General features: G+C 47.7%; 1 protein-coding gene across 4 annotated transcripts; it reads left to right on the top strand.

Annotated features, from left to right (window-relative positions):
- The first annotated feature begins 623 nt into the window (after positions 1 to 623).
- On the top strand, positions 624 to 23,011 carry PRKAA2 (protein kinase AMP-activated catalytic subunit alpha 2). 4 transcript variants are annotated; one of them, XM_032117957.1, is made up of 10 exons: positions 624 to 824; positions 6,333 to 6,474; positions 8,435 to 8,528; positions 9,853 to 9,997; positions 10,852 to 10,939; positions 13,417 to 13,641; positions 14,641 to 15,145; positions 16,881 to 17,007; positions 17,242 to 17,503; positions 18,460 to 23,011. In XM_032117957.1, the coding sequence occupies exons 1-9, from the start codon at positions 731 to 733 to the stop codon at positions 17,478 to 17,480; spliced, it is 1,659 nt and encodes a 552-aa protein (XP_031973848.1). In that variant the 5' UTR covers positions 624 to 730; the 3' UTR covers positions 17,481 to 17,503; positions 18,460 to 23,011. The 4 variants fall into 4 exon arrangements, with proteins under 4 accessions (XP_031973848.1, XP_031973847.1, XP_031973849.1 ...); XM_032117956.1 differs by having other exon boundaries at positions 17,242 to 23,011; XM_032117958.1 differs by lacking the exon at positions 624 to 824 and adding an exon at positions 1,639 to 1,878 and having other exon boundaries at positions 17,242 to 23,011.
- The last annotated feature ends 21 nt before the right edge of the window (positions 23,012 to 23,032 follow it).

Raw genomic sequence — 23,032 nt, forward strand, 5'->3', positions numbered from 1 at the left:
CCACCGGAGAACCATGTCCCTTGTGACAGATGCTGCTCCGAAGGGGTGTCACCCCCCGGCAGGTGCATGGCAACAGAGAATGTACGCTCCAAACAGTGTCACTGGGGAAGGGTACCACCCCGGCAGGTGCATGGCAATAGAGAATACACCCCTGACCAGTGTCACTGGGGGAGGATGTCACGCCGGCAGGAGCATGGCAATAGAGAATACACCCCCGAACAGTGTCACTGGGGGAGGGTATCACCCCGGCAGGTGCATGGCAATAGAGAATACACCCCCGAACAGTGTCACTGGGGGAGGGTATCACCCCGGCAGGTGCATGGCAATAGAGAATACACCCCCGAACAGTGTCACTGGGGGAGGGTATCACCCCGGCAGGTGCATGGCAATAGAGAATACACCCCCGAACAGTGTCACTGGGGGAGGGTATCACCCCGGCAGGTGCATGGCAATAGAGAATACACCCCCGAACAGTGTCACTGGGGGAGGGCGTCCCCCCGGCAGGTGCCGCCCCCCGGGGGTGTGCCCCGCAGGTGTACCCGCGCCGGAGCGGTGTCCCCACCCCGCCGGTCCCCACCTGGCGGCGGCGGGCGCCGCTCCCGCTCCCCGCCCCTCGGCGGCCGGGCCCGCTCCCTCCGCTCCCTCCGCTCCCTCCGCTCCCTCCGCTCCCTCCGCTCCCCGCCCCGCCGGCCCGGCCCTGTGCATTGTGGTCCGGCGGCGGGGGGCGAACATGGCCGAGAAGCAGAAGCACGATGGGCGGGTGAAGATCGGCCACTACGTGCTGGGGGACACGCTGGGGGTCGGCACCTTCGGCAAAGTCAAGAGCTGAGTACCGTGGCCGCGGGCGGGGCCGGGCCGGGCCGGGTGCGCCCCTCGCCGCCGCCTCCCTCCTCCCGCTCCCGCGGCCTCCGCGCCGGCATCCCCTCCCTTCCCTCCGCTGCCGCTCCCTCGGCGGCTCCTCTCAGCATCCCCGGGGGATGAGAGCGGCTGGCGGAGCCGTGTCCGGGGCACACGGGCGGGGAGGCGGCCGCTGCCCGCGGCGGGGATGCGGCGGTGGCGGGCGGCTGGTGGGAGATGCGGCGCTTGCCCCTCGGTGGTCTGGGCTGCCACAGCCCCCGGACCCACCAAAACTTTGCTCCCGCGCTCGCAGAGAGGCGATGGGGAGGCTGAGGCGCGCACCGCATCCTGCCCCTCGGTGCGGGGCTGCGCTCCTCGCCCCTTCCCTTCCCGAGGGGCGGCAGGTGCTCCGGGCGGCTCCTGGAGCCGGGAGCGAAGGGGCTTCGCGCTGCCGCCCCTCCGAGCATCGCCCCGCGGAGCCGAGCGCGCCCCGCAGCCCCGCAGCGGCTCCCGCGGGGATGGAGGGGCCGGGGCGGGCAGGGAGGAGCGAGCTGCGGCTTCACCTGGGGAAGGGAGGGCTCCAAAGCGACATTAGAGCACCTTCCAGTGCCTAAAGGGGCTGCAAGAGAGCTGGAGAGAGACTTTTGGCAGGGCGTGGAGTGGTGGGACGAGGGGGAATGGCTTCACACTGACACAGGGCAGGGTTAGATGGGATATTGGGAAGAAAATCCTTCCCTGTGAGGGTGGGAGGCCCTGGCACAAGTTGCCCAGAGAAGCTGTGGCTGCCCCATCCCTGGAAGTGTCCGTGGCCAGGTTGGATGGAGCTTGGAGCAACCTGGGATAGTGGAAAGTGTCCCTGTCCATGGCAGGGGGTGGAATGGGATGAGCTTTAAGGTCTCCTCCAACCCAAATTGTTCCAGGATTGCAGCATGGGGGAGATTGTGTCAGATTGGGGTTCCAGACAGGGATTCCTTGGCCAGTCATGCCAGAGCAGCCAACTGGCATCCTGAAGGCACCAGCTTTGCTTTACCTGGCTGTGAGGTTTGCAAATATTTGTATTTCTTTTCCCTGTGAATTCTGCCATTACATGGAAATTTCATTTTTTAAACAAGATACTAAAAAACAAAAAAACCCAACAAAATTCAGTGTGTTAGCTGTGTTTACCAGTAGGAAATAGGTTTAGCTTGAGCTGGGGGAGCAGCTGCCCCACCCCACTAGGATGTGGCCAGGCAAAGGGGTGCTGTGCCTGGCCTCAGCACCTGGAGTTTTAAAATAAACCCAAATTGACAGCAGATGAAGGAAACCACCACAACCACTGCAGCAAAGTCCACCTGTGACCATTAATCACGCCCCTAAAAATATATTGCTGTGTTTAATCCCAAACCACAAATTTACTGTCTAAAGAATTATCAGAATAAATACTTCTAACAGTAAGGAGCATTTAAATCACTCATGTATACTAGCAGGCCTCAAAAACTGCTCTAAAGGCAGGGTCTTTTTTCCTTGCAGACCAATTTAAACCTTCCAACAATAGTGGTTTTTTCCTTAACTAGCACAAATACCCCCTGCCCCACCTATGACCTGACTTTGGTAAAAATGGACATTTTCCAAAGAAGTATTTCAAAAAACATAAAAGAGGTTTCCTAGCTCAAAAATCCTTTATAGATGACTAGTACCTTTATATGTTTTTTTTTTCCTTAATATTTTGCCTACAACTGACAGGTTGAAGTTTGTTCTTGAGACTGGGACCTGGAATGAAGAAATGGAATCTCCCATTTATAAAGAATTACAGCATTTTAATCAAATTGAACTTGTATTCACTTGAGAAAAGTAAAGAGGTTTTTGTCAGTTGATTCAAGCATGGTGTGTTGGGTACAATAATTGCTTTTCCAGGGAGAAGTCAGGTGCCATCAGTGACATTTCTTGTTGCTGATGTGTTTTCTTCAAACTCTGCTTTGCACAAAGCTTTGGTTTTGGCACTTTTCCCTGCCTTACTCCTCAAAGTTAAGAAATTGTAATTTACAGTTGCTCAGGATTATTGTTATTAAGGAAATAAGAAAATGGCAATGAAAGGGAGGATTTAGTGACATGGGGCACGAAGCAGAGCTTGAACTCATGGCTGGAGCTGAGTAGTCATTTTGAGCCACCAGAAGCCAGAGACATGACAGAAAAAGTCCCTGAGTCGCTGGGTCATCAGAGAACTGATCTTCCTAAAAAGTGGCTGAACACTGCAAGAAACTGTTTTATTCTAAGCCCATTCAGTTTCTTGATCTCATTTGCAGAAAGTACACACGAGGCGCAGAGGGGAGCAAATAGGTTGGCAGATGAGGGCAGGATTTTGGTGATAGTGCTGAAATCCCATCTGGAAATGGTGATGAGGACACAGCATCTGTTGGAAGAGAGGAAGGTGGCAGGAGCTGATGTGGTAGATGGATAGGAGGTGTCATGTCAAAGGCTTGAAGTTACCACACAGCATTTTTACCAAATATAGTTATTTTCCCTGTCCCCCAGGCCAAAGGTAAGAATAATTTGCGGAAATAGAACTGTGGAGAAGATCTTGGATTTGGAGTTTAGCAGAGCCTTGGAGGAAGGAGGTGGCATGTTCTTCCCTGAGGGCTGGTAAGAACAGATTAGACAGATTGTGTTTTCCATGGGCATGTCCCACCCTGTGGGTCCCCAAAAGCTCTCCTGTGACCACAGCCCTCACACAGCTAGGTTCACAGTGGGTGCAGCCTGGAGAGCTTCAGTCAAAATCCAGCAGAGTAACCCCAATATTTTTTTCCGTGTGATGCCACCCATGGCATCCCTGGGGGCCTTGGTGGCTTCTTTCCCACCAAAGTGACCGATCTGTGGTCCCTCAGTGCTTGGGTTGTGTTTATGTTGGTTGTGGTGGCACCTCCACAGGCTCCAGTCGGGATCAGATCCCATTTTTCCCAGGCACTGTGGCATTGCTGCTGAAAGGCAAACTTTGTGTCAGAGGGAGGAGGAACCAAAGGAGACTGAGCAGATGAAGGAGAGGGAAAGGCGAGTGCCGCCGGGGCAGCTTTAATACAGCATTGCTAAATATATGCTTTGGATGGATTTCATTTTTAACTTTGGGCTGAGATAAGGGCCAGCAGAGCTGATAGGAAAGGAGTTTCCTCTCCCCTCCATAAGCTTCTACATTGCCCTGAAGCATTTGCAAAAGTCTTAACTGCTTGTGCTGCCTGAGCTGGTAGGATAAAGAAAGTGAGGTAAAAAACCCATGCTGTCACGGGGTTTTAATTGTTATCTGTGCTCAGGGTGCTAGAATCATTATTCTTCCTCATTTTTTTTTTTCCTTTTATAAAAGTAAGTAAATGAGAAGTGTCTCCTTTCTACTTTTTTAACCTGAGAAGGAAGGAGGAGGTGTCCTCACCACCAGGCAAGGCCACCACTGCCCACCCTTGGGGTGAGGATCCTCGTCCATACCTATGGGAGACGTGGGACCTGCCCCTCACTTCTGGGATGATCCTGGGGGGTCAGAGATGGTGACTCTGTGAGCAGAGGGAGGGTTGTCCTTACTGCCCATGTCAAAATGCCTGCAGCTACAGAGAGCCCTCAAAGGCTTAAAAGTCTCCCACCACATATAAAATTTTGTTCCCTCTTTGTCTCTCTCTCACTGAGTTCAAGGAGGCTTAACAAGTCACTGGGGACAGAAACAATAATATCTCTGTATCTAATGCTTACTGTAAGCAGAAGATGGATTACAAAATAGGCTGTTTATTTTTAATTATTAATGTGTTTGTGCTAGGAAACCTTTGCAGAGTTACACATTGTTTGTCACGGATGGGAAAGGGGATGAACTATTTGGCAACAGTATTAAAAACAATAATTATTCATTCTGGGCATGGCCTTTTTTTCCCCCCCAAGTGTATAATAAAAATTTTTCAAAGCATATGCTGAGGCAAGGCCAGAAAGTGTTGTCCTGAAACAAAGGGTGGCAGAAATCACTCCTAGTTCAATGAAAAAACTTCGCTTTACCTCCCTGCAGCACTGCCCTGCTCTCCTCTCCCCAAGGATTCACCAGGGAAAATGCCTCCCGGGATGATTTACAGCACTCTCCTTGCACTGCACAAGGGGAATTATCTGCCTCCTCCTGCCCTCAGTTAATCCCTAAATTGCATCTCTGCTGCAAAGCTGAGTTTATTTTCATTCCATCATCCAGTAGTTTTGAGTATTACGAGGAATAAAATGGACATGCAAAGTGGTGCTTTAATTTTCAAGGGCAGTAAAGTGTTTTATTTTTAGGATGCTCTTATTGAGGAAAGAATCTCTGGCAGGTCTTATCTGGTGGCTAATAATAGTGACCTGGCGTGCCCTGAGTGCTGCTGCCCTGCCCTTCTCACGCCTCCTGCTTACCCTGGGTGCTTCTGATCAGCTCATTAGGGCTGCCCAAATTACAGGCTCTAATAATGTAATAACAGGGTTTGCTCGCAGTAATTAACTCCTTGCACCGTGTGTTAGTACTGGAAGGGCGACGTTCCTAATTAGAGAGCCCAAATATTTAATGCAAGCAGGTTTTCCTGTGCAGGCTTTAGGAACCCATCCGTGTGTCACCCTGTTGAATATCCCATTAGGAAACGCTGAGAAGGGGCAGCTCATGGTCTGAGAACCATTTTTGGATATAAACACCCCATTTTCAAGCAGTTTCTGCTCTCAACTTCAATACAAATCTTGCTTCCTGGGAGCTTTTTATTTTTTGCGTGGTCTGTTTATTGATAACAAATGGAGCCCCACGCTGGATTCGTTTCACATCATTAAGTGCAATTCCCCCAGTGGCAGTGGGGCTGCTCCCAGTTTGTGGTTATGGGTTTTTCCCTGAGCACAGGAGACAAACATCAGCATCTCAATGCACCAAGTGCATTTAAAAAAAACACCTTGTATTGAAGTTTGTATCTTTGCTAAAAGCAGAATTTGCTCCTGCAGTCCAGCAGTGTTCCTGCTGCTTGTCATCAAAGCAAGAAGCACGCTGGAGGGAGTATAAATAGACATCCATTTTAGTAATGCAAATCCTGCAGTCCTATTTTGGGCAGGGAAGATCCTTATACCATTTTTTAAAAAAAGAAGTGTGATGGTCCAGTTTTAAGACTGGATTTATGGGGAATTTTGTCAACCAGTGTGTTATGGTGGAGATTCTCCTCTGCCATTTAAATATATCTGTTTCTGATTAATCTAGTTTTTACATGCTATAAATCCTTGCAAATTAGCTTGGGGTATGACCTCCTCCAGCAACTCACTTTGTTTTATTTAGTGGAGTGGTTTTGGCAGATAAGTCCCCTCTCTTCTGCCTCTATGACTCCTCTGGGAAAACAGTGAAGAGAAAAAAATTTAAAAATATTTCACACCCCCATCTTTTGCTTTTTTCCCTTCAGAAGTGGCTTTTTGCTTATAGTGTCCTACACTGCTTGAGTGAATCCTGCTGCACTGTTTAGTGACTTTGCAATGCTCTCTCTCTCTCTCTGTCTCTCTAATAGTTGGTGAACACCAGCTGACGGGGCACAAAGTAGCAGTAAAAATACTGAACAGGCAGAAAATCCGCAGCCTGGATGTGGTGGGGAAGATCAAACGAGAAATTCAAAACCTGAAACTCTTCCGGCACCCTCACATTATCAAACTGTGAGTACCCTCCCTGCCACGTGTTCAGCTGCTCCTCTGTGCACAAAGACCTCTCATACACACTTAACTGGGTTGCAGGAGATGGATTAGAGCAGTAAAAAATGTGTTTAGCCAAGATTTTTTGTGTTGGAACATCCACTGGCACAGGTTGCCCAGAGAAGCTGTGGCTTCCCCATCCTTGGAAGTGTCCCAGGCCAGGGTGGATGGGGCTTGGAGCAACCTGGGATAGTGGAAGGTGTCCCTGTCCATGGCAGGGGGTGGAACTGGATGGGCTTTAATGTCCCATCCAACCCAAACCGTTCTGTGATTCCATGAATTGCAGCATGGTCAGGCTCTGAGAGTGAAACCTTGGCCTCCAGTCAATAGGATTTATGTTTTAATGCACTGATTATCCAGAGCTTAAAAGAACATTTTTTTTTTTGAAATTTATTATTCAGACATAAGTTTTCAAAGTTGCCACTTTGATGAAACTGAGTTTGGGTCGTAAATCAGCACCTGCACTGCAGCCTCTGGGATTCCTGCTCAATCCCCAGTTTGTGCAGCCAGCCCACATTAATGAGGCACTCGATAATATCTTTGGCATTCCTATAAAAGAAAGCTGTTGAATGGTAACTGCAAGGGTAAGTTGACATTTAGGTCAGCCTTAAAGCTGGCATGAGATATAGCAAATACCTGGGACTTAGAGGCAAGGGAAAACAAATTCTCTCTCCAGTTAAATAACTAACCATGCAGCAGCTGTTGACTTTAGAGTAACTTCACAGTTCCATGGATTTATTGGAGAACAGATTGGTATTATTTCATGAAAAAAGCACCAGCAAGGCTCCTCAGCTGTGTGCCCAGCATCCTGCAAGTCAAATCCTGTTCACACATTTGTCAAAGCAATTAAAATTAAATCCAGTTTGACAATACCTGTGTCCTATGGTACATGTTGCACTCATGAAATACTGTGATAAAGATGTGAGAAGACTGGGGCACACAAACCTCTTTCAATAAGTTTTTAAATGTATGTAAAAGAAATATTGGGGCAATTAACTGTAACTTCGATGTCTGGGTTCAAAGCTCTTCAGAAAATTGAGGTTGATGCTATTGGTCTTTATGGGACTATCCCATGTTCCCTTGCCAACCTCTGAAAATTGCTGAAATCTCTTTGTTTCAAATTACAACCCAGCTGTAAAAATTCAAGAAATTCATCTGCAAAAGAAAGGAAAAAAAAAAAAAAAAAAGAAGAAGCAAACAACAACAAAACAATGAATCTGTAATAAAAGTGAGGGAGGTCCCAGCTGGTGCTGCTGTGAGTTCCTGGGGCTGCATTGACCTCAGCTGATCACTGGCAGTTTATTCCAGCTGGGACACTGAAATGCCTTTGCAGCAGTCAGGGATCATTTTGAAAGAAAATGGAGAATAAATCTGCAAGTTGAAGGTGATACTCTGGGGTTTTTTTCTCCCCATTCTAGAACACAGAGGGTTTTAATATTTGAAAAATAATTTTGGAGGGAGTGGCATCCTTTTTGTTTCTATACCTATCCAGAAGAAGCTCTCTCTAGTGCCTAGAGTTCTTCATCTTCTTTTTTCTTGACTGAGGGAAACCAGATGGATCCTCTCCTTGCCCTCAGCTAACCAAGCATTCATTTCTAAGCTGTTGTTGCAGATTTTACCCAAAATGGAAATTTGAAAGTCAGGGCAGTCCTAAATGTGATAAGATTGCCTGGCAGATATTTCAGAGGATTATTTAATAGGCTGAAGGAAGATCACAGGTCTGGAAGAGAGGTCCTTTCACAGACAAGTGAAAGATTATACTGGAAACAAGAGACAGCTTTTCAGAAGTGGAAAGCAGTTACAAATGCAAGATCCAAACAAATTTTTGTTTGTAGCACTGATGTGGAGTTAACAATCTGTTTAAAAGCCTTGCCCTGTTCTTAATTAGGTTTTTTTTTTCTAAATCTGCTTGTGTTTTTTGAAGGTACCAGGTCATCAGCACACCAACAGACTTCTTCATGGTCATGGAGTACGTGTCCGGCGGGGAACTGTTTGATTACATCTGTAAGCACGGACGTGTAAGTGCCAGTCCCAAGTCAGCCCAGACACTTGTGTGGGAAGAGGATGGTGTTCAGGAGCAAAATGACTGCTCAAGGGAGCACAGTTAAGGTTAAGGCCCAAAATAGAAGTTGCTTCACAGCAACCCCATCTGGGGTGTCTCGTCTTGGCTCGCACGAAACTTGTGTGTGACTTTTAGCAACGTTCTCAGGCATATCCCCAAACCAAAATATCCAAGGTAATGTGTTGCTTAGGGCAAATATTTGGAAGACTGGCTTATTTTTGTGATTTTTAGTGATGGGTGGCCTGTCAAAAGCCCCATGTTTCGGCAGCAGATTTATGGTATGGGAGGGGAAGACCACTCAGTGTGGGCTCTGCCCCAGTCATTCAACTCTCCCAGACCCCCCCTTGGCTCCACATCAGGTTCTTTGAAGACTTTTCAAGGATGTGGCTTATCTGAGCAACATTGTCAAATGCCAGCAGTCCCTCTGGGTATAGATCACCTGAGGTGTGGGTTGAGCCTGTGAAATGGGAGATTTTGGTTACAAAGAAAATCACTGATGTCTGCCCCATGGAGGAGTTGCAGGCAAGGAGGTCAAAATGGGCCAAAGTGGACATCCAGAATAAGGGTTCAGGTGAAGGATCAGCCCATCACATGTTCCCTCTCTGTGCTACAAAATCAATACATTTACAGTAAATTGTGTTAGAGTAGTGCCATGGTCGATGGAGCTGACTCAATTTTCTTTTCTATGTTCTGATTTCTCACACATTTTAGCCATCTAGATCTTTTCAGAGACTAATTTGGATCCTTTCTGACCCTCTGCATTTATAAACTCAGTTTTTCATGAAGAGAGACTTTTGGAATTCGTCACTAAAAATAGTAATTTTAAATATAGTTTCTCTAATATGGCTCATACAGCCTTACAGCTATACAGGTAATTAAAATCACCACAGTATTCCAGCTTCACCTGTTGCTTCCAGAGGAAGTCCATGAGGAATTGCTCCCAGCAACATCCTCTGTGGTGTTTTGTCCATTCTGGATCTGTACCAGTCCCACTGGGACAGCAGGCCATTGTCTGATAGGTGCCACCTTTAAATACTTGTCGACAGCTCAGCTGAATTGAGGTCTCACCTTTCATCTCTGGGCTGCATCATTTGCAAACACTGGCGCATTTTAAATGCAAGGGTGAGAAATCTGCTTTATTTGCTGCTTCTGGTTGCAGGCACACTGGGATCTTCTCTCTGCACCCTGCAAGCTTTTAGCTCCTTGCTAAGTCAAACCTTCCCTCGCCAGCTCTGCATGCACACCACCCTGCAGGGCTGTTCTCTTTGCTGTTCCCACAGGTGGAGGAGGCAGAAGCTCGACGCCTTTTCCAGCAGATCCTCTCTGCGGTGGATTACTGCCACAGGCACATGGTTGTGCACAGGGACCTGAAGCCAGAGAACGTGCTGCTGGATGCACACATGAATGCAAAGATAGCTGATTTTGGTACGTGACCCCAGCAGCATTCCAGAGGCGCAGCCAGCGCCGCTGGAGCGTGGCCGTGGAGCCGCCCTGCAAAACCCAGAGCCTGCTGCCCCAGCCACCACCAGCTGGAAAGCCCACACTTACAGACACTGCCCTTCCTGCAGCAGCAGGGATTATTTGTTGCAGGCTGCTTCTGTGCTGGCACTGAGAATGGAGCAGCGAAGTAATTTGTAAATCTCTGCTGTGTTTTAGTGTAATCACCCGACGTAAAATTTACCTCATTTATTTTTGAGGCAGACTCGGTGCAGCTAATTTGGGGTGAGCTGGCTGTGTGTGTTTATTTTGGTGCATGTTCTCCCTCTGTTTGGCCATGTGCTCTTGGCCTCAGTTCATTTTACAACAAGCAGTAACAGGAGTCTTTAAGTGGCATTATGGATTGAAATCCATTAAAATACCCGGGCTACCAAGTCTGTCCTGGTGAGTCCTTTCTAGCAATGTAAATCCTTCTGAAGACTTACTCATGTCACAGCCCCACCCAATTCCCATGTGGAGTAAGAGCTCTGGGATGAATTATGTTTCTTTTCTTCCATGCTCTGGGATTTGCAACTTGGAGGAGCAAAATTAGCCAGGAGTGAATATTTCTTGGTTGGGTATGAAAAAAACCCAACCAAACAACAAAAAACCCAACAACAATAATAATAACAACAACAATAATAATTTTCAAATCAGCTCAGAGGGGTCTATCTAAATTATATCAACAGTTCTCTTCCAAATATCCCACTCCACTTGCCTGCCTCTCCTCTGTGTGACACAGAAGAGTCCATGGCTGGACTTTCAAATCAAAAATCAGTATGTAATAAACATTTTCTTTGTAGGACTGTCCAACATGATGTCAGATGGTGAATTTCTACGCACCAGCTGTGGCTCCCCAAATTATGCAGCCCCTGAAGTCATCTCTGGAAGGTAACACATTCCATTTCTAATCAGACTCTATGTGAGCACATGGGCTTTAAATTTGTTCTTAGTATTGGAAACAGCTTTGCACATCTAGTAAAAGCAACTGCATCCTTCCAACCTGGATTTTATGTTTGGGTGAATCTGTTGGCAAAGATCTGAAGGTTTTCTTGGTTATTTTACTTCTCAGTAGCTGTAATAGCAAACCGTGTTTTGCTACAGGTGTTTACATTGGAAGAATTATTAATACCAGATGTTGACTGTTTATATTGCTAATTAAAGAGGGTGAAAATGACTCTTTGGATGCAAATAGTGAGGTTCCAGGTGGAAAGGCTTTTCCAGGCCACCCCCTCCTCTCCTGCCCACCTGCAATATAAAACACAGTGTTAATGAGGAAAACCATTCACTAACAAAAGGACCAGGAAGATCTTTAATCACTTCACAACACTTGTACTGAAAATACTTGTCTTCTGGTTCCTTAGGCTTGGGGTTTTGGCTATGGCAGTAGGTTCAACATTCAGAGCTTTATTTTGAACTGATTCGTTGAATTGACAAACCTCCTGTGTGGTTGCATCTCTCAGCATGAAACATCTGTACAGCACATGGAGTGTTGAACACACTCCACAAGGTTGGACTGGACTTCCACGTGTTGATACAGAAGTGTTGCCTCCTATATTTTACTGTCAGGAACAGAAATTACATAGAAAGTACATTTTTCCCTAATTCTCTCTGTAATAGCTTAGCAAGGATTGCAAATATAGGTTTTCAAATTTTCGGTCCTCTATATGGTCCTTCAAACTTCCTATCTCATTATCTGCCCCCTTTTTTTTTGAATCTTCCTTTATTTTTCCTAATCCAATGTCTTTTTGCCTATAAGCGTAGCTTTTAAATAGAACATTTTGTTCAGGATGTGTTTGCTGTGATTATGGTTATTTTATCCTTGTTTACACCAGAGCAAGTGTTGGCAGAGCATCCTAGGAATTAGACTAACATCCAAAAACCCTGTTGTGGCTACAGCTCTGTGTGTGAAATGAAGTAAATCCTCATTGACAAGAAGGGGACAAAGCCAGAAACTACTGGGATTCCAAGAAAATAGTCATAGTATTTCCATTTCAGTGAAGGCCAGACACATGTTTTTCAGTTTGTGTAGGAGACAAGGCACATGGCAGACCAGCAAGAAGGATTTAGTCCGAGTGCTCCAAGGGTACAGGCAGTGCAGCTTAGTAGCAACAAAAGTAAGCAGGAAAACCAAAACTGAGCCCCCATGTTGCCCATTTTCACTGGCTGCAGCTGCATCCCTCCCTCATCACTCCCACCTACAGTCTCAGGGCTGCCTGAGTTTCATGCCCCTGCTCCATGTGCCAAGCTGGCCTCTTCTCAGAACTGTAGCAGCGTGTGAGAGCTGCATTTGAGGGGGGCAGGCACAATCCACCCTCCCTGCCTTGCTGGTGGGTGTGTGGGGCAGGGGGGGGCTGACTCCTGGCTCCTGCTGCCTTCCCTGCTAGAGCACAGAAGCAGTAGAGTGTGACAGCTCAGGCTTCAGAGCCATGAAAGTGCATCTCATTTGGACTTAAAAGTCCAAAAAACTGCTCAGGCAGTGCAGTTATCAGCAAAAGAATCAGGCTTCTGATCTGTGGGAGCTGGGCATGGAGGCAGGGCTCAGGGGGCATCCAGCTGATCCTCTGCCTTTCCAAAATGACTTTGCTGCTGTCCCTGGCCTCAGCAGGGAGAGCCTCACCCTTGGACAAGCAGACCAAGTGTTTTGGGGGTGTTCAGACAATGGCCACGTGCATGACCAGCATGGTTTCTACGCTGATGTGTCTGCAGTGATGCTTTTAAGGGGGAGCATGTGCAGGATGCTGAGGTTTCACCAAGAGACTTCTGTGTTTGCATTTCAACCTCTGTATTTTGGCAGGGCCTCACAGCCCAAGGGGAAGTGTTGCCTCCCAAAATCTCTGGGGAAGCATCAGTTGTAGCAAAAAGAGATAAGCACACCAAACAAGGAGCAGCAGAACTGTATATTTGGGGTGTCCTGGGTTGGTGGTGGCAGAGAGCACATTTGGCAGCTTGTCAGAAGCAGGAGCACTTAGATACCAGCAGACCAAAAATAAACACTCAGAGACAGAGTATCTGCTGCTGTTTGATCTGCCTCATTCAGTGAACAGAAATTTCTGGCTGAGCCCTCGGGGCAGAGGAGCAAACAGCCTGGCAGGGCTCTTGGAAATGTTGGGTTTGGCCTTTTGGAGAGTTTGGTGGAGGCAGGGTTGTACACAGGAGTGTGGGCAGCCAGTGCTGGCTCTGCCATTCATTTCCCTGAGCAGTTTTGGCTGAGGCAGATTTGGTTTGAGGGGAACCACATGAGCATCCCTGTTGTGGGCTGGAGCTTTTCCCCTGGTGGAGCTGGCGGGGGGGGGGTCCCCCCACCTGCACCCTGACAGAGGAGAGGATGGTGGTGACACATTTCTCCTGTCCTTGCCCTCGTGCAGGCTCTATGCTGGCCCAGAGGTGGACATCTGGAGCTGTGGTGTCATCCTCTACGCCCTCCTGTGTGGCACTCTGCCTTTTGACGACGAGCACGTCCCCACCCTGTTCAAGAAGATCCGTGGCGGGGTGTTTTACATCCCAGAATACCTCAACCGCTCCGTGGCCACGCTGCTCATGCACATGCTGCAGGTGGACCCCCTCAAGCGAGCCACCATCAAGGACATCAGGTGGGCTGGAGTGGGCTGGCTGCCTGTGGGGGTCTCTGGTGTCCTGGTGACTGTCCTGAGGGTCACCTGCTGGCAGGTGGGCAGGGTGGTTCTCAGGAGTAGTCAGCTAATCCAGATGGTTTTTGTCCCAAGTGATTCAAGGAGCAGCCCTGCGCTCTTCTGTGCTGGCTGGATGATGATGGTGATGATGAGCAGGATGAGGATTTTATATATATTTTATACCTATTTAAAATTCTATTTTATTCCATTATAAAACAGCCTCAAAAATCTCTTAACAGCACTTAGCAAAACCAGCTATAGCATCCAATAATCCTAAGAACTTAATATCCACCAGCCCTTTTTCATTACTTTATTTCAAGACCACGTCCCTCTGGGTACCAGATAAAGAGGGTAATCATGGTACTTACTGTATATCCAATAGAAAAGGAGGAAACACCCAAGAATTTCTAATTTAATATGTAAATATTGGATGTATTCCATCTAGCTGGTGTGCTAAGCATAAACATAAATATTACTAGGACTTCCAGGACTTCTCAGGTTTTTAATGCATTTTCAATGGACAGCCTTAACTTTACCCTTCAAGTAAACCCATGCAAACTTCCTTTTTAATTTCTTAATTCCTTAGGATTAGAGGATTTAATTACATGTTAGAGCAGCAGCACATGTGGTGAGATTACAGTCAATACACAGAACCTATAGACAAGGCACTGTATGAGTTTTAGACACGTAAGATTCACCTCATTGTAAATCGGTGGGAATTGGGTACCTGGGTAGCTTGGATGTTCTGATCTCCATCAGGCCCATGGGAATCCCAAAGTGTGAAAATCTTGGACGTGCTGAGGTCTTACTTCCAAGCCCGGTGTGCAGAGTGTCATCGCTGTCCCAGTACCGGGCTGGGCTTTGCTCCCAGTTCATCAGCTGGGCTTTATTCTTGGCCGCTCGTGGTTTCCCCACCTTGCCTCGCACACAGCTCACGGTGCTCCCCTCTGCCTTGCCCAGGGAACACGAGTGGTTCAAGGAGGAGCTGCCCAGTTACCTGTTCCCAGAGGACCCTTCCTACGACGCCACGGTCATCGACGACGACGCGGTGCGGGAGGTGTGCGAGAAGTTCGAGTGCACGGAGTCGGAGGTGATGAACAGCCTGTACAGCGGTGACCCGCAGGACCAGCTGGCCGTGGCCTATCACCTGGTCATCGACAACCGCCGCATCATGAACCAGGCCAGCGAGTTCTACCTGGCCTCCAGCCCCCCCACCGGCTCCTTCATGGACGACAGCACCCTGCACATCCCTCCGGGCGTGAAGCCGCACCCCGAGCGGATGCCGCCGCTCATCGCCGACAGCCCCAAAGCCCGCTGTCCCTTGGACGCCCTCAACACCACCAAGCCAAAGCCCCTGACTGTCAAAAAGGCCAAGTGGCACCTGGGGATCCGCAGCCAGAGCAAACCCTATGACATTATGGCCGAGGTGTACCGGGCTATGAAGCAGCTGGACTTCGAGTGGAAGGTAGGGAGTGCTGGTGCTCTGGGGTGGGTTTCCAGCATCCTTTTCCCTGTAAGCTCAGGGAGGTTTGTAAGCGTGGTTTCAGCCTCACCTGTTTCCAGATAAGTGCCCCCACCTTGCCATCATCTCTTGCTATTCCTTGTTAATGCAAACTCTGAATTAAGGTGCCAGCTGTGCTTCGGTGTCTGTGGTGTTTGTTTATGGCGTGAAATAAGGGGTTTCTTTCTGAGTGCTCCGAGCCTTTGGCTGGAAAGATGATTCTGCCTCGTTTAGCTGCAGGGTTAAGAGGAGCTGTTCACATTTCTAATTTTAGTGGCTAATTCCTTGCGAGGTCATCTCGAGTGCTCCTGAGCAGAGGAACTCTCATTATTTCTGCCTGGTCCTGTCAGGACTGAAATGCTGAAATGGCACAGTATGCATTGTCCTGAAGGATGCATGGATGAGGGGCAGGGGGCCTTGAGAGCAGGATTTGTACCATGAGTGTGATGGCCTTCTCCTTGATTCAGATGCTGCAGTGCTCGTGGATCAGATGTGTTTTCAGACACTTATTGCTTCCTCAATTTAGGGCTCAGCTTCTTGATTTAAACCCAGATGTTTTAGTTGACAGTACTCACTGCAGGTATTTCTCCAGGGCTGTGCAACATTTAGTCACAGTCTTTTTCAAAGTTGGAATAATAAATCCCTAAGTTAGCCCTGGATCTCTGCTGCTGTGCCCGACTCCCTAAATCCTGGTGCAGGCCCTGAGGTGAGCCCTCCTAACTTGTGGCCTCCTGACTTGTGGCAGCAGCGTCATGTGAGCATTGGGAGTGAGGTAAGGAGAATTTCAGCCCAGATCTTCATCACCAGGGGAGTTCCCCTCCTCCCTCCAGGTCCCAAGGGTTATACTGTGTGAATTTCACTGTGCTGCTTTTCTAAAACCTCCTGGCTCCGCTTTATTTTTGATACTATTATGTCTTGAAAGCCAAGTAGCTTCCAGAAACCCGATTTCCCTGCACCAGCCAGGAGATGGACCGTGGCCAGGTGCATTTGCCCACACTAGCCAGACATTTGTTTGCTACATGGTTTTGCAGAGAGTGAACAAATCTGCTGTACTTCTGGTACAGCCTCACAAACCAACTCAACCCAACGTCTTTGTGTGGGCAGTGGAGCTTATTTTGTACAAGGAGGTTTCACAATAGTCTTTCCCACCCTAAGAATAACTTCAGATGTGACTCTTCATCAGAATTAACTCTCCCATCCACGCAGTTTCTTCATAAATATAGTGCAGAGAAAAGATCTCATCGTAAATGAGATGCAGCAGATTGTCAGGTGGGAGGCAGCAAGGGGAAATACACAGCTCAAGGGTGAGCCACAAACACTGGGTTTAGCTGTGCTGATGGAAGAGGTTGCTCTGCCCAGCTTGCCCTGGTTTCGTGGACGCTGTCCTATGTGGGTCCACGAGTGGATTTTTTGGCTCATATGGCCATGGCTGCTGGTGAGGGAGGAGCAAACATCAGTTTTGTGCCTGGCAGATGGGTCACTGCAGCTTCCTCTGCCAGCAGCTGGTGAATCAGAGCCTTAAGAAGAATATTTAAAGATAGGAGGAAATGAAGCCATTTGCTTAAGCTTACAGGCATTGTCCTTTTGAGAAGCTGTTTTTCCCAGAAGATGTCTTGCTCATATTTAAAAAAAAATAAGAAAAGAAGTGTTCCTGTTGCTGCCTGGAATCTCCCTGCTGAGGGCAGGCTTCCCGTTGCAGGTGGTGAACGCCTACCACCTGCGGGTGCGCCGCAAGAACCCCGTGACCGGCAACTACGTGAAGATGAGCCTGCAGCTCTACCAGGTGGACAACCGCAGCTATCTGCTGGACTTCAAAAGCATCGACGGTGAGTAGGAGATGGAGACACATAGAAGGGCAAGGCTGGAGGGTTAAGAACCATCCTCTGCATTTTGAAGCGCTTATGGGGCTGTGTCAAGTTGGTAGAAGTCCTTTCAAGCCGTTCGCCTTTGCCGCTGTTCCCATTTCCTTACCACACCCGCATTGCAGCTGCCAAACTAATCCCACTTTTTCTCTTTCCTTTCTTTTTTTTTTTTTTTTTTTTGTTGTTTGGCTTGTCAAGACGAGGTGATGGAGCAGAGGTCTGGCTCCTCCACGCCCCAGCGCTCCTGCTCGGCCGCGGGCTTGCACCGGCCGCGCCTGAGCATCGACGCGGCTGCGGCCACCGAGTGCCAGTCGCTGATGGGCTCCCTGAGCGGCTCCTTCGTTGGCAGCATCCCCTCGGTGCCCCCGCGCCTGGGCAGCCACACCATGGACTTCTTCGAGATGTGTGCCAGCCTCATCATGGCCCTGGCCCGCTGATGGCACCGGCCCCGCCGTGCACTGTGAGGATCTGCGCCGGCTCGTCCGCCCCTTGTTCCTTTTGCTTCGTTGTTCTTCCTCCTCCTCTCCTGACCACCCCACAGCCCATGGCACAGAGCCAAGCCCAGACCCAAAACATCCTCCCCTCTGACAAGGCAATGAGGAGATTAACTTGGTTTCTCTCCTTGTGCCTGGTGAAATGTATCCAATACCCTTTTTTTTACCTAGTGAACCCCATGGGAAATGTCGAGGCTGTAAAGTAACAAATGTATCACCAAGTTTTTGGAAAGCACCTTCCCCTGGTTCATCCTGAGTTAATGGAAGCATAGCCGAGCTTCCTGCAGGGAGGTTGATGTCTCTCCATCGCTGTGGAGAGCAGGGGCAGAATGGGCTGAGCCAGGTGGAAGGTGTTGACAAGGAGCTCCATGAAATGGAGTGGAGGGTGATGAAGCAGCTCTGCAGTGTTCACACCCAGGTACTGGCCTCTCTAACTCTTTTGTCCCCAAAGCAGCAGCTGCTTAGATGCTTCTGCTCGAGTGCAATATGACCTCCCTCCCCTCTCTTTTTCCCTCTGCTGGAGATGGGGAGGGAAGGTGGGATGTGCAAAGGTCCTGTTGCAAACCTGCCATGGGGAGGCCTCCCCGTGTCCAGTCTTTGCAGAGGAGTGTCCCTAAGGTGCTTTACTTCCTCCCGAGAGCTCCGGACAGCACTGACCTGCTCGCCACGTTCGGAGCTGAAGGCAGATTGCCTTTTTTCCAGCCCTTAATCGCCACCTCCCTCCAACCTGCTCCCCCTCCCCTGCCTCACCACGGGCTCCAGGCGCTGAATCCCAAGCAGGGTTCAGGTGAGCAGGGGACAGGATCCGGATCACCCCCCTGAAAACCCAGCGCTTCACCTGAGGGTTGGGATCATCACTGAGCCATCAAGAGCCATCAGCACCGCACAGCTCCGGAGTGCTCACCTCTCACCTTTCCCCTAGGAAGCTCTGCCTGTTGTCACCTCCCTCAAATCACTGCCAAATCTGCCTTCCCTGCTGCTGGAGACTCACTTCCCGTGCCCAAGGGCTCTCCCGTCCTGCTGCTGCCCACTGGACTGTGACCCTCGCCGCTCCGCTGACCAGGCAGGGATATCCCAACCCAGAATTTTACTGTTCCTTTGCTACTGGCTATCTGAAGGATGGGATTTTATTTTTTAAGACAAACTGCGGGGATTTTTAATGTTAAATTCTTGTTACCTGAGGGTAAACCCTACTGCATGTGTGACTTCTTTGTTTGAAAGGGTTATTATTTTTTATGACACAGGATTAATCTAATGGGCAGCGTTGGCATCTTGCTTGGGTTTGACATGGTGTTTAATTCCATTTACTTGATTAAGAAGTAATAGTCTAATCAAGGAACAAATGCTTTATGAAAACCTTGCCAAAAAAATCCTGAGTGGGGGGGTTTGTTTTGGGTTGGTTTTTTTTTTTTCCTTTGTGTTCTGTTTTAAGAAACAAAGTAAAGAACTTTTGCTGGTCCCAGGTATGCAGTCATTCAACTTGAAAAAAAATGTAATCTGTCTTTTTGATAGCTTCTTATGACCCCTTGAGGTTTTTTCCTAGGGTTTTGGGGTTTTTTTTTTGGTACAGTTGCACTTTAATTTATACTTTCTGCAAGTTTCTATGAGAAGCAAGGAAGAGAACAACACATTAAGCCTTTTTTACTGATCATTTAAGGTAAGACAAACACGGGATATTTTTGCCATCTACTGGCAGTTAAATGGACCTTTTCAGCTTGAAGTCCCTTTTTTTTTAAAAAAAACCACAGAATTGCCTTACTTTTGTTACAGATTGTGCTTGGATCCTCACTAACGTGACTTTACAGCTCCAGTTTTTCCAGAAGCCGCACAAAGTAGAAAGCTTCCCAAAAAATAGAAAAAAAAAAAGAAAAAATCAGTTTTGTTGTTAAGCTCTTGAACACTAAATCCAACACAGCAGTGGTTGGACTATAAACCCACAGCAGAACAGCTTTGTTTTTAAAAGAAATACTGGAAATATTTGTAGTGCTCCTAGGTTTTGTAATGAGCCTTTTATTATATTATGATTTTTAAATAAATACTCTGGGGTGGAGGATGGCTTTGGTGCTGTGCCTGGTGGCTGCCAGGTGATTTGTGTCCCCAGTGCTGTGGTGTGAGTTTGGATGGAGAATCCAAACTCCTGCATGCAAAAAAAAAAAAACCCAAACCCCACCCCAGAGTCAAAGGTGAGCAGCACCCAGCCCTTCAGCAGCTTTTGGATCAAGGCTGAGACACAAGCAAAGAGCTCTAAATGGTTTTGGGCAATAGAGAGAAACCCCTTTGGAAAGGAGCAGGAGCAGCTGTAGGGACAGGCATTAATTCCCATCCAGGAAACAGCAATGTGTGACGTATTTGAAACGTTAAAGGCTTTTCAAATCTTCACTCCCAGCTGAGCATCTTGCCAAATCCTGGAAGCCCCTGTAGCCCTCTTGGTAAGGGGTTGGTGTGTTACAATCTGGGGCTCAGGAGCAGGTAGATGTACTGATGTCTTTTTTAAAATTGACTCTTGTCCTCTGGGATTTCCTACCCAGCAGAACTAATAGTACTAAGCAGCAGCACATGCCCTTGGGAGGAAATATTTGCTTCCTGGAGGTGGGTGGGATTTCTAGGCTGTAGAATAAGCCCCTTGTGGCACTTGGCATCTTCTCAGACCCGTGCAAACATTAACTGCTATGTGGATCTGCAAAACCAGTCCTGCCTGGAAGGCAGTCAGAGTTACTCAGCTTTCCATATGGGCAGACACAGAGATGAAGCAACTTCCCTGCTCAGGCTCAGCAGAGGCAGTGGAGGGAGCAGGACTGGTGGAAGCACCTCCTCAGTGACCACAGCAGATTGAACAGTCCATCACAGCCTTACCCAAATCCGTGCTGCACTTTGAGGACTTTCACTTCTTTTTATTATTTGTTTTACCTTCAAATAGGCTGTGTTCTGTTTCCCAGCTGCAGAGGAGCTGCTGACCTCCAGTTACATTTACCAGAGGAAGAGTTTAACTTTCACACTGTGGTCAGCTCTTTTTGAGTTATGCTGGTACATGCACAAGCGTCGGGAAAAGCAGGGTAGACAATATTTGAACTACAGAAACTTGAATTACTCCAAGTGCAATTCTTCAGAAGCCACTGGACAGCTGTGCTTTGCAAGCCACAAACTCACCCAGACGTTGCCTCAGCCTGAGGGAGGGGAGAGAGAAAATGCAAAGGATAAAGAGTTCAGATAGGCTCCAACAGCAAAGTCCAGCTCCTGGATGAGTTAATTCAGAAACACCTTGTGCTGTTCTTGTTGGAAGCTATACATATGTAAATATTATATATGCATACATGCATATATATAAAACATAGATGGCACCCCTGTCGTTGGCCTCTCAGCTTTTTTCTTCCAGCAGGGCAGGAGTGTGCCCTGGACACTGCCACCGCACTCTAATCCCAGCCTCTGAGAGGAGCTGGACAAAGGGGAAGCTATTTTTACACCCTCTTTTAGGTAAAGCCCATGAGTAGCTTAGCTGACCCCATCAGGCTCAGCATGGCCTTGGCCAGGGATGGGAGGAGAAGTGGCATCAGGAGCTGTGAGAATTCTGCCCTTCCATCCACTCTGGCCAAAGCCCTGGTGACGATGGGGTTTGGGGCAGGTTTATTTTCAGGAGCTGGAGCTGGTGAAGGCAGCAGGATATATTTTTCCCTTTAACAGGTCAGAAATGCATCTTCAGCTGTGTGTCCCGTTTAGCATTTCATGAGGTGTGTACAAGCACAGGGGAATATACGGGCAGTGTTGTAAAAACGTGAGCCGGCTGGTTAGTGTGTGATGTGTGTGCATTTTTGTGTGTGATTATAGCGGCGTTCGTGTTGGAATAGATGAGGTTTGAACAAAATAACCCTTCTGTCTACTCCTTTTCATTTCACTGCTCTTTACTGTCAGTGTGCACCCCTGTAGGAGAAGAGGGACCTGTGTGCAGGACATGAACTCGTGCCTTCGCTGTGCGTCGGGACTGCTGGAAGTGGCAGCTCTGTTTCACGAGGTGCACAATTTCCCCAGCTCATGCAGAATCCCCCCGCTGAGACATGCAGGCCATGTTTCTAAATACTTGAAGTACCATTTGTTGTGCAATTATTTGGCTTCACCCTTTTATTAGCTGAGAGGAGAGAGGGAAGAAGAATCGCACATCTGGATGAGCCAAACCAACCCCTGCTCGAGCTCCTGCTGTTTCTTTCCTGGAAAGTTTTAGGATCTGGTTTTGTTCCAGGTATATGATGTACCTTACTAGAGTCACCTTTCTTAAGGTCTTACTTTGGTATGGACTTTTCATTCAGTGCTTTCCTTTGGCTTCCTTAGCCCTCCCCTTATATATCCCTTTTTCATCATTCACTTATGAAAAAAACCCAACAGCTTCTTGTAATTCTGAGCTCCCAGTCTACCTCCTGGCCATGGAGTTAATGATTCAGCCAGAGGTACCTCACTCCCATGCCTGAGAGACAAACTGGATCTCAGAGTTCCCACGTTACACCTACTGATGGAACACTGACTTTTGCAGAGAGCACACCTGGTATTCGATGCACAGATCTTTGCCCGTTTTAATCGTCAAAATTAGGAGAACTGGACTGTGAATCAGAGCTCTACCTGCAAGCACGAGTACACTTTTGGTGTTATAACAAGTCTGTTTTCAACAAAAGCCTTGAAGTTCCTGCTGAAGCTGCCTTAATTTAAAAATCAAAGTTTATTTGTAAGACTCATCTCTGCTTATTATTTTTTTTTTTTTTCAAGTTTGGAAATAGTTTATTTATCCTCATCTCACAAAGCTGTGAAGTAGATCCTGTAGCCATGGTAATATTTATTCTTGTTGCTGAAAGCATGTTCATGTGTTCTGTATCATGTTATACCCACGTGGTTTGTACTTCAATGCATTTGTTTTGGTTTTTTTTCTTTTAGAGCACAAAGGAAAACTGCATCCCAGGATATCTGTGGTGTCCATGGCCCAGCATCTTTGGGCAGACAAACCTCAGCTTTGTGAGAGAGGTGAACTGGACTTGTCCACTGCAATTTTAAAATTCATACTCTAAGGAGTATTTATGATTTATAATATTATGTATTTATGATTTTTTTAAAAAAAAGATACTGAACTTTAAAAAGTTCTGAGTAGAAGCATCCCTTCAAATGTATCAATAACATGAAGCTCAGGAAAAAAACCCAAAACCCTGAGCTCTATGAACACTCCATCCTTCTTGATATTTTCTTATTTTGTCAAATGAGGGCCTGGAGAGGGTTTTGTTTTCCAGTTCATGGCTTTAGTACTTTCTGTTATGGAAGGGCACAGAGCCCTGGTTCAGTTTTGTCCTTTGTGCATTAGATAATCACAACGAAGCCTTTTTCCTTCCATTTATGGTGTGGAAAGTGTTTCTCGGTGTACTGCACTGCATGTGATAGCTGTCTCCATGGTTGACATTTGCACTTTAATAAACTCAGAGATGAAAAGAGATAAAAACAACAAATCCTTCGAATTTCCTTATTGC

This window comes from Corvus moneduloides, chromosome 9 (genome assembly GCF_009650955.1).
Source record: "Corvus moneduloides isolate bCorMon1 chromosome 9, bCorMon1.pri, whole genome shotgun sequence".
NCBI lineage: Eukaryota > Metazoa > Chordata > Aves > Passeriformes > Corvidae > Corvus > Corvus moneduloides.

What these genes read in the sequence shown, in the direction of transcription:
- PRKAA2 (XM_032117956.1), top strand. Translation starts at nt 731, where the DNA reads ATGGCCGAGAAGCAGAAGCACGATGGGCGGGTGAAGATCGGCCACTAC. An exon ending in GCCACCATCAAGGACATCAG is followed by an intron (nt 13,642 to 14,640) that starts GTGGGCTGGAGT and finishes TGCCTTGCCCAG; the next exon opens with GGAACACGAGTGGTTCAAGG. An exon ending in AGCTGGACTTCGAGTGGAAG is followed by an intron (nt 15,146 to 16,880) that starts GTAGGGAGTGCT and finishes TTCCCGTTGCAG; the next exon opens with GTGGTGAACGCCTACCACCT.